The 11871-nt window shown below is 45.3% G+C and overlaps 1 protein-coding gene across 1 annotated transcript; it reads right to left on the reverse strand.

The window, feature by feature from the left end:
• Positions 1 to 6158: 6158 nt before the first annotated feature.
• Positions 6159 to 11832, reverse strand: SDF2L1 (stromal cell derived factor 2 like 1). The gene is made up of 3 exons (XM_055798061.1): positions 11605 to 11832; positions 10686 to 10882; positions 6159 to 8685 (listed from the first exon to the last, which is right to left on the reverse strand). Exons 1-3 carry the CDS (start codon positions 11771 to 11773, stop codon positions 8407 to 8409), a joined length of 645 nt encoding a protein of 214 aa, XP_055654036.1. The 5' UTR covers positions 11774 to 11832; the 3' UTR covers positions 6159 to 8406.
• Between the last annotated feature and the right edge of the window lie 39 nt (positions 11833 to 11871).

Below are 11871 nucleotides of genomic sequence, written 5' to 3' on the forward strand. Positions count from 1 at the left end.
CCACGCAGCCCCCGCCCGCCTGCCCGGCCCCCTCCCACCGCCGCTCGCCCCCAGGTCCGCGCCCCTGCCCTGCCGGGGACCGCCGGGTTCAGAAACCCTCGTTCTCCATCACCGACACGCATATTCACTTTGTTCTGATATTCTCCGCATTTGGGACCCCACTTGCCCGCAGACAGGAGCCGCCGCCCCCCAGCGCTGCGGGGACACAGTGCCCAGGCGGGGCTCGCTCCCTGGCAGGGCTTTGGGCGCTGGGGAGGAGGCTGTAAAAGTTGCGTTGTGAAACTTCAGGTCTCGGGGGCGTTTTCAGGCTTTTCTTCGCTACTCATCACAGCTCTCCCGGAGGAGGGCGTCCCTTCCACTCCAGCTGCCACTTCCAAAAATCACAGTTACCTCTACCTTTTTGGGTAGGGAGGAAGGATGCTGTGCTCTCCCTGCTGAGAATTTATGCCCCAAGGAGCAAATGCATCTATTCTGGCCGGCCGGCCGGCCGGCCACCCCCATACCCCCTACCCCGCCTTGCTGAGCAGCATCCTTCCTGCCCTCCAGCGCCTGGCTGTAGCCCCGGGAAAGGCAGCTTGTCCAAGGGGCAACACGGAGCACTTTTATCCCCAGAGCCGAGACCGGGGGGGGATTCGAGGTTGCTAGGACTTTTTAGCAAGGATTCAGTTCATCACTCATAGTGAACAGCCTCCCATCTCATGAGGGAAAACAGCGGCCATGTAGGGAGACAGACAGATTTTAACATTTTAAGGTCTTCTGCCCCGGAGCCCGAAGTCTCTAAGCTCGACTGAGAGCCACCCTCACCCCTGTGGGTTTGTATTACTGAGGAAATGCAGCACAACATAAACGTGTTTTGCTGTGCAGCTGTATAGAAAATTGCCTCCAGCTCCACAGTAATCATCTCCACACCCGCACCCAGCAAAGGCAGAGGTAATGCGCTCAAAAGTATAATATTTGCAAGAGAGACAGCAGATGGTGCTCCCTTGGGTGCAGTTTCAGGAGAAGCCTCACATTCTGCACACCTCCCGATGTCTGTTTTAGCTGCCCGGGCTTAATGCTACAGCTGCCTTTTTTTGGTGATGGAGTCACAAGCACACAGGACACAAGCCCAGTATCAGATGTTGATGGCACGACTCATGAGCCTTCTCGTTTTGAAGAAGCAGGGAGGACAAAAGCAGAGTAGACAGGTGATTAAACAAGTGCCTATACAATTATTTTATCACATCACACTCCGTGTGCCCATCGAAGCCAGTTGCCAAGCTAGATCAGTTTGTAGTATAATGGGAACTGCTGGAGACGCATCAGTTTCCTTTACAGCATCAGTAGCCGAACAGGGCTGGAAACCCTCCAGCAAGCCCTACAGCAACACGGTTCGAGGTTCCATAAGCACGGAGTCCTCCGGACACCCCAGATGCTGTACAAGCGGTCCGGGCACCCGGGAGCACCCGTGTTTCCCTTGGCTCCCGCTCCTGGGCAGGTACGGACGCGCTGCTCTCTTTTCTTGGCACAAGGAGGCACCGCTCCCCTGTAATTCCCCAGCCCAACGCTTCCGTCTGTAGCCTTTCGGGCTCTTGAGCTACCGCGCTTTCAACTTGCCACCTGGCTAGAAGTCGGATGGAGGCAGCAGGAAGGGACTCATGCTCTCCACCGGGCACAGGGCGGCGGCGCTGCCGTGTGCAGCCCCCCCGGGGTGCGGCCGGCGAGGAGCTCTCCCACGCGTGGGAGCCGGACTGTGCCCACGGCAGCGCCGGCACACGTGGCTCGGGGCTGCGCGCATGAGGTGGGACCTCCCCGCTCCCCTCCACGCCTCGTTGCAGCGGGCGAGGCTGAACAGAGACCACGACCGTGCCCGGCGGAGAAGGCGGAGAGGAGGTGGGGAGGGACGAGGGGAGGGGGCAGAATGTAGCGGGAGGACGGTTTCGGCTACGGAAAGCAGGTCTTGGAGAAAACCTCCTCCCATCACCCGAGGATCGCCGTTAGCAGAGGCTGGCTGTCAAGTACTGGTACCCGGGATCGCAGAAGGCTCCTGTTCAAGATTATCTTTCCGCTCTGCTAGGAGGATCGGCAGGCAGGTGATGCTGAGAAACCGAACTTGCACTGCCGGGCTGATTTGCAGACAAGTCTAAGTCTACCTAGCAAATGAACAAAGCCCTCGGCAGTAACCGCGCCGGCAGGGAGGGGAGCTGGACCCGCCAGCCCGCAGTCCCCACCGAGAACGGCTAGCGTGGCGTGGCGCGGGTGACCCACGCAGCCCGTGAGAGCTGCAGCTCCGCAGGGTAGCGGGGAGAAGCCGACGGTTGCAGCCTCCCACCGGTTCGCAAACCGACACCGTCTCGGTAGGGGATGGTAGTTCGGCGTTCATCCTAACGCCAAAGGGAATCCACGGCCGGTGGCACAGAACCCGCTCTAAGGAAAGCGGTCCAGGCAAGAGCCGGGTGAGTTACACTGGGAACAAGATGCGTTCATGTGAGTATTACCACTGACGTGCAACATGTCTTATACTGGCTAGAAACTGAACATTTGATTTTAGCTTTTGCTTTCGACATTTCACAAAATGCAACTGGGTTGTTACAGATGACAGAAAAAGGAGAGCTCCCTGTTTAACTCCTTTTGTGTCTTTCCTCCCCCCACAGAGCGCAAACCGGTTTTTAATTTTATGATACAGGTAATTGCCTTAAGTGTCTATTGTAAGCAAAAAGACTTCAGCCTTTGCCGCATTTTATCGATCCTCTAGAAAGATAGTAAACAGAAACACCTGAAGCATCGCTTCATAGCCCACGCCAATATTTAAAACTTGCCTTTCAAATAACCGAGCGGTAACGGCTTGGCAGAGCGCACTGAACGCGAGACGCGGCCGCACAGGTCTTACAGCAGCTGATGGCCTTAGCAACGTATAGCGGGGGGAGCGGATGTTATTTGTTTCCCCTCGAAGAGCATAAATTTGCCGGCGATCAAAGCTACGCTGCAGAGACCCGGCGGGGCTGCTCCCGGGGCGGCGGCGCAGCGCTCACTAGCGGCCGCCCCCCGGCCCGGCCCGGGTTCCCAGGCGGAGCGGGGGAGGAGGAGGAGGAGGGAGACGCGCCCGCCCCTTTTTCCTCAGAACAGCCCTGCTCGCATCTTCGCCACTCGAGGGTGGATGCAGATCATCAGAAGAGCCGTTCCCTAGGCAGGACAGAGCAATCATCTGGATTTTAAGCGAGTAGAAAAACTCTAGTGGCAGTGCTGGCTGGGGGCACCGGCAAGCCCCCGGAGCAGCGCGAAGGGGTTTGCAGCTGCCCGACCCTTCCAGCCCAGCGGCCGGGCAGGTAGAGATGGGGCCGAGAAAGCATCAGTAGAAGAAAAGTCACATTGGGTGGGTACCCACCCTGTCTTATGTTTAGCTGTAGTTTGAGTTACACTAGATTCACCTCAGGGACTTCTATTTTCAGTACAGCACACAGCTCTACTACAACCAGTACTCTCACAAAACAAAGGTTAGGTGAATGAATACATGACTATCACAAAGATCAAGCAAAGAGTCTTAGATGCAAGTCCAAGCTCAACAGACCTCCAAACACGCAGAGCCAGCACATGTGCATTATTTTCATAGTTTAAAAAAGCATATAGGAACTGATTAGGCAGCTTTATAGCTTGAACACATTCCGATTAATTTGTAATGTGTTTCATGAGGGTTTGGTGCCCTTGAGATGTCATACAGCTTCTAACCCTAATGAAGCTGGACACCATTTTCCCAAAGGATTGAAGACAGCTGAATCCCACAGAAAACAGTGGCTTGACAGCTAGAGCTGTCACAGGAGAATTCCACTGCAAACTTCATGCTAATTTAGAATTAGTGCAACACCAAATATAGTAAAAGGCTTTTATAACTGCTTTAATTTGCTGCATTTTAAAGAGAAAGATGTGTTGACCTGTGTGGATGCTGAAGCCTTTCAAGGTGCCCACTATATTCCCTCCTTGTCTCATACACACCCAAAGTAATTCAGTACTCAGAGGAACCGTCTGACCATGCCTCAATCAATTCTCACACATCGCTGAAAGTATTGCAAGTTTGATTCAGGAATCAGATTAGAAGGAGCTATTCCTGGTATTCTGTCTTTTTGCACAGAGTAAAAATAGGTTGTGAGGTATCAATACTCAAGGTCCTGCTGAAGTACTTAAAAGCAGGGGAGCACTGAGGTACTTAGAATGTCAGCAGGAGGAGGGGAGAAAGTGTAATATATTTATTCCTCTAAGTATTTAAAACAACCTTAGGACCCTAAAGTTTATTACTGTTTGTGACTTGCATACATAATAAACACTACATACCCTAAGGTAAGTTTTAATTGCCTTGTGTTTCCAATGCAACTCCAGGTTGATAAGGCTGAACATTTTATTCTTTCTCCAGGAAGCAAACCATCCCCCGTGCTTCCTACCCCACAAGACAGAATCAAGGAGACTAGAAGAAGAAAGCACTTCCTTAGCTCTGAGAATTCCTTTTTAAGAGTAACTCTTTTTTCCTAAACTCTTTCCCTAAAAAGCTTAATGACACAATGGGTGGTATCTAGTAAGGCCAAACACATTGGCTCCTGAAAGGCAAATGATGTAACAGCCACATTATGAAGCAATTAATTATCAACAACACTTGAATGGTGGCCCAGACCTGGATTATGGGAAGATGTGTTTGAAGAGAGAACTGCAGAAATCAAAAAGGCACAGATAAGAACTCAAAACTGGGAAAAGAAAGCCAGCAGCACCATGGCACCCTACACATGCAAATCCCTCACAGCTCTCAGCAGGGAACCCAACCAAAAAGCCAGTAAGCATGCCAGCCAGGGCGTCCAACACCTGGTGAGATGCTGCTGCTAGGAGAAGCTATTTCTAAGGTTCAGCCCCTGCCTAGTACAGGTGTGAAACATGGTGCATCTACAGCGACAGCTAGTGCTAGAGAAGAGATGCAGAAGAGAACGAAGATTCAGCAAAACCAACTGGCTTAAAAATAATGCTGTGAGCATCACTGTTACAGGGTTGTTTTGATTGTAATTTTTTTGTTTTGATTTTTTAAAATATATGCTAATTTAACTTAATAAGAACAGACAGACCCAATTACTATTCCCAAACATGATAAAATTAAAACAAAACATTGGTTTATGCTTAGCCTCCAAAATTAACATGTCTAAGGTTCTCTTTTGTCATCCTACATTGAACCAGATAGATACATATATGTAAAATGCCACATCTGACATCGTTTTCAAAGTAGGTAGATTGCCTTTAGTAAATATTCCCATTGAGAACAACCATAAATAAGGATCCCTCTAATTCTTTTTCCAAAAGGCTTTCTAGTTTAAAGGACAAACAACAACACTGGTGCACCTTTCCAGAGTTCTTGTAGTAGCAGCAAGCAAGAAATTAGAAAGCACCCATCAAGATTTTTGAAAGTTTTTCTGCTAGCATCAGAAGCCAAAATAGTTTTCACTTAACCTTGAAGCGTATAGAGAATTTTGACAAAAGGTATTACAAAATTCAGTTTATCACCTTAAAATAAAGGGAAAGAAAGAAGCAAAACAGCACTCCAACTTTCGTATCTACATTTCAGTATTTCGTATGTTTTACCCAAGAGTCCCAACACCTTTAGGCAGATTATAAAAGTCATACGGAAAACAAATAACAAAACCCAACAACATAAAACACGGGATTCTTCAAGTCTTTAGTCCTCAGCTGTGGAGGAAGGACTAAAAAATTGAATGGTAAGCAGCCAAAGAAAATAAACCCACCTGAGTTAGATTCTGAAATCTCAATACTTCAATTTGAAACATAAAATATGACATTAAACAGATATTAACACAAGCCTTTTAAATCTAGAAGTTATATAGAAAGGAAGGCACATTAGCACAAGCCATAATTTTTCACAGCTGTAAGCTTTAGCACTTCCTACATTAATTTATATGACTTTTGTAGTTTGCATTTAGCATGTTATGAGTACCAAAATTTATTTTAATGCTGTTAGACCTTCCCGAAGTAAGATTCACTTTAGCTAGCCTTAAATAAGAGTCTGTCAGCACAACTTTTATAGTAATACAAACTGAAAAAAAAATATTGTGACACGTGCAAGTGAAATATTAAGGCCAAGAGATTTGCACTTTGGTCAGAATCAAAGGTGAAGGAAATTCAGGTCACAGGAATACTGTTGAACATGTCTTTAAATAAGGCATTCATGGATACACATGTGCGAGGAGGCTTGGCTCCTTAGGAACAAAAGGTACAAATGTGTTCAAAACTGGTATCATATTAGAAAGTAAGCAGCAAGAATGAAAAGTCAGTTCTTTCCCAACCTCAATAAACCAATATGTCTCAAATCCAGAACAGAAGAAGAAAGGTCCAGTGAGATCCCACTCAAGCATAAGACTGATAAATACCTTTGCTAGGGACAGAAACATCCAGGCAGAGATAAACAGTGGGTAGGGACAGTACCCGGCACAGACTGAGATGAGCAACACAGCTCTACCCCTTCTCAGCCAAGTCAGTATTCCACAGGTGCACGAACACTAAGCCCATATGGTTTAGGCATAAAGTGTTTAGCTCTTAGTGACAGAGAACTCATTGCCAAATTTCTTCCTCCTGACAAAATGCTACCACTCTTTTTGTGTTTACTAATATACCAACTTCAAAAGAAAAGCCCTCCTTTTTAATAAAGGAAAGGAAGAGTCGGCTTGTTTACGCAGAAGGTTCGGTTTGTTTTTAGTTACCCTTTATAGCTACAACTTCAATACCAATTAGTCAGGAATATCAGTGAACCTGAAACATTCATCACATAAAAGTTTACTTCTAATACAAAACAGCAAAAGCTAGTTTACTTACACTCCAAAAATGCCCATAATCCTTAAGTACCTACATGCAACTAAGATTCATTGAAAAACAGTCTTCCTTTGAAGAAAAATAATCAGGTACACAAAATAACTGTTACAGAGGTTTCTTGTTCCATAGGGTATGAAGGATCTTCACTAGTAGTAAACCCTTAAATAAAACCTAAAGCTAGCCTGTATAGCACAACTGCATGAGGCGTAACAGAGTAGGAAGCACATATCAGCAGGTATATTTATAAAGCTCAACTGCAATTGCCTGTTGCACCTTCTCAACACAACACTAACACTGCAGCACGTGACTGGAGCTGTAAAAGCAGTAAATCAGTTTCCTGCTTCTTTAACTGATTGACTAATTAAGACCATAATTGGTAAACTATTTACACATGGAGACAAGAACATCTTAATTATTTGACTTTTCACACTCATTTTGTGAGCTTTCCTGTTTAAAGCAACTAGAAAATGTACAGTACTTTGAATTTTAATCAGTACTTCCAGTAACACCATGTAACAAAACACACTCAAGAATTAGGTTTTTTTCACAGAGGAAGAGGAACACAGAAATTCATGACTCGTTAAATGAAGATTCCTTGCTAGCACTCCAGAGCATAGCATTCTGTCGAAAAGCAAGGACCAAGCTATTGTCCAAGATTCTTTTTTCTCTTCTGGATTTACACAAAAATGCCCCACAAGGGTATATGCCCCACTACTTATTCATCTGGATTCTCATACTGATCTTGCAGAGTGACATGCAAGTCCAATGTAAGTCAAATTCAACTGTTCCTTTGCACCACATGGAATTTTATAAAATTCTAATATTAATTAAAGAAACCATAGCTTTCTGCATGAGTTCATTGAACAGAGCAGTCTTACCATTTGACAAGTAGCAGTATCACTATTACCAGAAAATCTGAACTTTTTAGAGAGAGTGAATAAATAAAAACTTGGTCTTCTTACTCCAACATACACAGTATTTTCAACTCTTCCAGTACAGTATGCAATGAAACTCAAGAAAGACATTGGAAGCAATTTTCAAATGGATGACATTTTCCTTCTGGAAGGTTGAATAGCTGACTTCAAACCACTCAAAAGACACCACATTTGAGAACTATTTTTCCCTTCCTAGACTCACTCCATCTCCTCATTAATAACATTTTCTCACTAAGAAGTAGAAATCAGTTTCCAAATATTTAATTATAATTGGAAAAAGATTATAAAAGACGAAGTTTTATTGTACTTGGGACTACAGAAATGTATTACTTCAGTTTTTCCATTTCCTTCAAATTTGAGAAAAAGGAACGAGCAAAACAAATGACAACAAAAACTAAGACGTATGAACTGGTTCCACCCATTAAGCTTGAAAATTCAGAAAAGATTTTGCCAAATAAATTTCAATGGCTGAATGTGGCAGACGCCACTCCCCATGGAAGTGCTGCATTCCTAGAATGAACTAATGCCCTTCAGTAATACCAAACGTCAGTCACTTAGGCAAGGCGGGACTTATAAGAGACCAAGGATTAGAATCTCCGGACACTGGAGTAAGCTGAAGCATTTTGGATCCTCTATCAATTCAGAGCTCATCATGTTTTGCAGGGTCCATACTGGGTTTGATGAAGACTCCTTCCATTGCTTTCCAATAGTTGTGATGATTAGCAGTAGGCATGCCATGAACTTCCCGTTGGCCTCTAATGGGATGGCCATACTGCTCCCCTGTTATTGAAAGGAACACCTCAGTTCCCACGTGCTTGAAGCGCACTGCATCCTCCCGCTCCCAGTAAGTCCCACTGCATTGCACAATCCATATATCGAGGTCATCTCCTTCGCCATCATCACCAAAGGCACTTACTTCCTGTTAGAGACATAAACTTCCTGAAGTGAAAATGTAAGCAAACACCTCCAATACACACACACAAAAATATCAACCGCAAAGTCAACAGAGTTTAAAGGCAAGGATGAAGAAGAAAGAAAAAGTGTGGTTGCATTGCTTTGTCAAGTTATCAAATCCAGAAGCAGTAACTTTCTACCACTACAATCTGAAGACAAAGTGCCAACAAACTCCAACATGTAATCTGAGCAAAAAGTGCCAACAAGCCCCAACATACATTACAAATTAAATGAAAGAGGACTTGAGCACAGAGATCGGAGCAATCCTTCTGAGAAAAAATTCAAAAGAAAACACTAATGCCTGATGCAAATTTTCCTCATTCAAGATTTTGTAACTGTAGACAGTTAGTTTTGTAGTATGACCACCTTCATAGTTACCACTACAACAGTTTTTTTCAGCATGTGTTTTTAATTACAATGTCCCAACAATTTAGCTTATTAAGTAATCACATTCCTTTTTTACTTAATTATACCAAGCTTACAACTGGGTGAACAACTATTCTGGTTTACACTCTTTCTTCAGATAGACAGATGAATAACTCTTTAAAAAAACAAGGACGACCACTAAAGCAAATGAATTCCTGTTAAAACAAAAGTTAAGAGATTAGGTTTCATTATGCACAAAAAAAAGCCAAGCATTTCCAGAAAACAGACAGGCTAAGCTTCAACTGTTTAGGACTCCAGACAGCCTTTAATTCCTAAAAATCTGGTAACTAGAAGTGATGAACAACTTGAAAATAGAAGTGCAATACTGTGTGCCTAGCAACCTAAAATTTTAGGGTCATGTTAATTCAAGTTTATGTAGTCCAAAAACTGCGAAAGACAACATACTAACTGAAAATCCAACTTCTGTTAAGAATATGAAATAAAAAAAGTTTGTGTTCATAACTACATCATATTTCAATAATGTCATAAGTCACAGTCCTGTCAATCTCTGGGAAGTCATGCAAACTTTCCCTTTGCCTACATACCATGCAAACACGTAGCAAAACCAAAGAAACACAATGACAGTTGCTGAATAGTTTTACATCAACGACATTACACAAATTACCTAAACTGACAAATGAAAACTGGGGGAAGGGTTAAGAGTCAATCTGTTCTTTAAATAATTCTTCTGAAATGCTATTTTTCCATCACTTCTTTTGTTTTAATAAGATCATCTAGATAACCCTACACAAAACTGGACCTTATTGTTTCAGCCACTTTACTCATGGTAAAAGACAAAACTTCTTCATTAAGAGTCAGTTCTTCCAATCTTGGATGTAATGATCTATCTACATAGCCTGAAGGAACGCTAAAATGACTACTAGTGACAAACTTTCAACAAATTTGCATTAGTTACTTTAAGAGAGATTTTCAGTCTTGGAGAAGCATTTGTTCAAGGACAAGACTGGGATGTAATAACAGAAATTATACTCTTCTAGATATGTACAAAATGATAATTAAATATCTGATTGTGAGAGCAGATTCATTTTTCCTGTTGAAGGAGAGCAGATAAATACAAACAGCAAACTAAAATAAGGATAGCAAGAAGATGACTAGTAGATTGGATCACCAAGGAGCTTGGTTATAGGAATGCCTACTGTTATAAAACACTAGTTGCCTCGCTCTGGAGAAATTTTCACAATGTTGAGGAAGGCGCCCAGTCTCCCACACCTTGGAATTGCTTAACATTTCAGAACAGTCTTCCCAGTAGCAAGCGCAGAATAAAAAAAATATGCAGATTTGTTAGAACTAGTACGAAATACCGACAGTGGTATATAGTACATGTTATATCTGTCAGGGACTTAAACACATTATTCCAATATGCAGAAAAGCAAATACTTGTACTCTGGATATGCATAGACACACTGTTTCTGGCAGCTGGTACCCAAGCTTGATTCTTCAAAAACATGAGAAACTGGAGAGACTATTGTCAACAGCATGCACTACTTATACAAAAGCTTAAGATTTAAAACAACTCACTTGGTTATTGGAGAGTGGTGATGGGAAGTGATGAGTGTGTAAATTTTTTCCTGTGTTAACATGGGTAAGTCGTATAGCTTGCCCACATTTCACTGGCGTCCCACGCTGGCAACTGCCGTCATTCTTCCCACGAATACGCCAGTAGCTGTTAGCATCATCTGAAGCTTCAACTCCTGTCACTGACTGCTGCCCACTTCCTGTTTGAATAGAATGGCAGGAGGACTTAACCCACTTCCCCAGTTCAAAAAGTCCTGAAAGAACTAAAGAAATTTGCTTTAATGTTCTCATGACTTCATGTTTAAGAGATGTTTAATTCTCACAGTACGTTTACTGACTGCAATTGGAATGCTGGTACCAAATAGTCTTTCAGATCAAAGAAGTTAAACAGAGCATGTATTAGTAGATGCAAACTGTCAAAAGAAAAATCTGACCCATGATGGACGCTGTCGACACCATCCTGCCTTTCTCAAAAATACTACCAAGTTCTTTGCATCCCCAAACAAACCAGCACCCCTGTTGCCAGCACAGAGGCTGCGACGACACCGCTGAGACCCTGGACACAAAACAGGGCTTACCTCAGGGACGAGGGCGAAGCATCCCTGTCACAGACCCGCTCCCGCGCAGCACGGCTGCAGTGCCTTCCCGCAACCCAGGTCTCAGCCTCCTCCGCTGCCGGCCTGGTCTCCAGCGCACCCCACAACCCCACCCCTGGCCTGCTGCTCCCTCCGCACCAGAGAAGCGAACCTCAGCAACCTCTGGCCCCCGCCCTCCCGCCATTTTCCTGCCCCTCTCACTGCCTGTCCCCCAGCGCCTCCACGTTCCCGCCATTTCCCAGCCTCCCTCACGGCTCCCCGTTCCCGCCACTTCCCTCAGCCCGCAGGCCCCTCAGCACGGCGCCCCCCGGCCCAGCCCTGCTCACCGGAGCCGTACTTGACCTCGTGCGAGTGGAGCCGCACGCTGTGGCGGGTGTTGAGCAGCTTCAGCACCGAGCCGCAGGTAACAGCGCCCGGCGCCGGGTCCCGGCCATGGCACAGCCCGCGCAGCAGCGCCAGGAGCAGGAGCGGGAGGAGGCGGCAGCCGCCACGCATCGCGCCACAACCCTCCCGGCACCGCCGCCCCTCCGCCTCCCTCAGCGGAGCGCTTCCGCAGCCCCCGCCAGCTCAGCCAATCAGCCCGCGCCAGCGCC

The sequence above is a fragment of the Falco peregrinus genome, chromosome 2, assembly GCF_023634155.1.
Source record: "Falco peregrinus isolate bFalPer1 chromosome 2, bFalPer1.pri, whole genome shotgun sequence".
Lineage (NCBI taxonomy): Eukaryota > Metazoa > Chordata > Aves > Falconiformes > Falconidae > Falco > Falco peregrinus.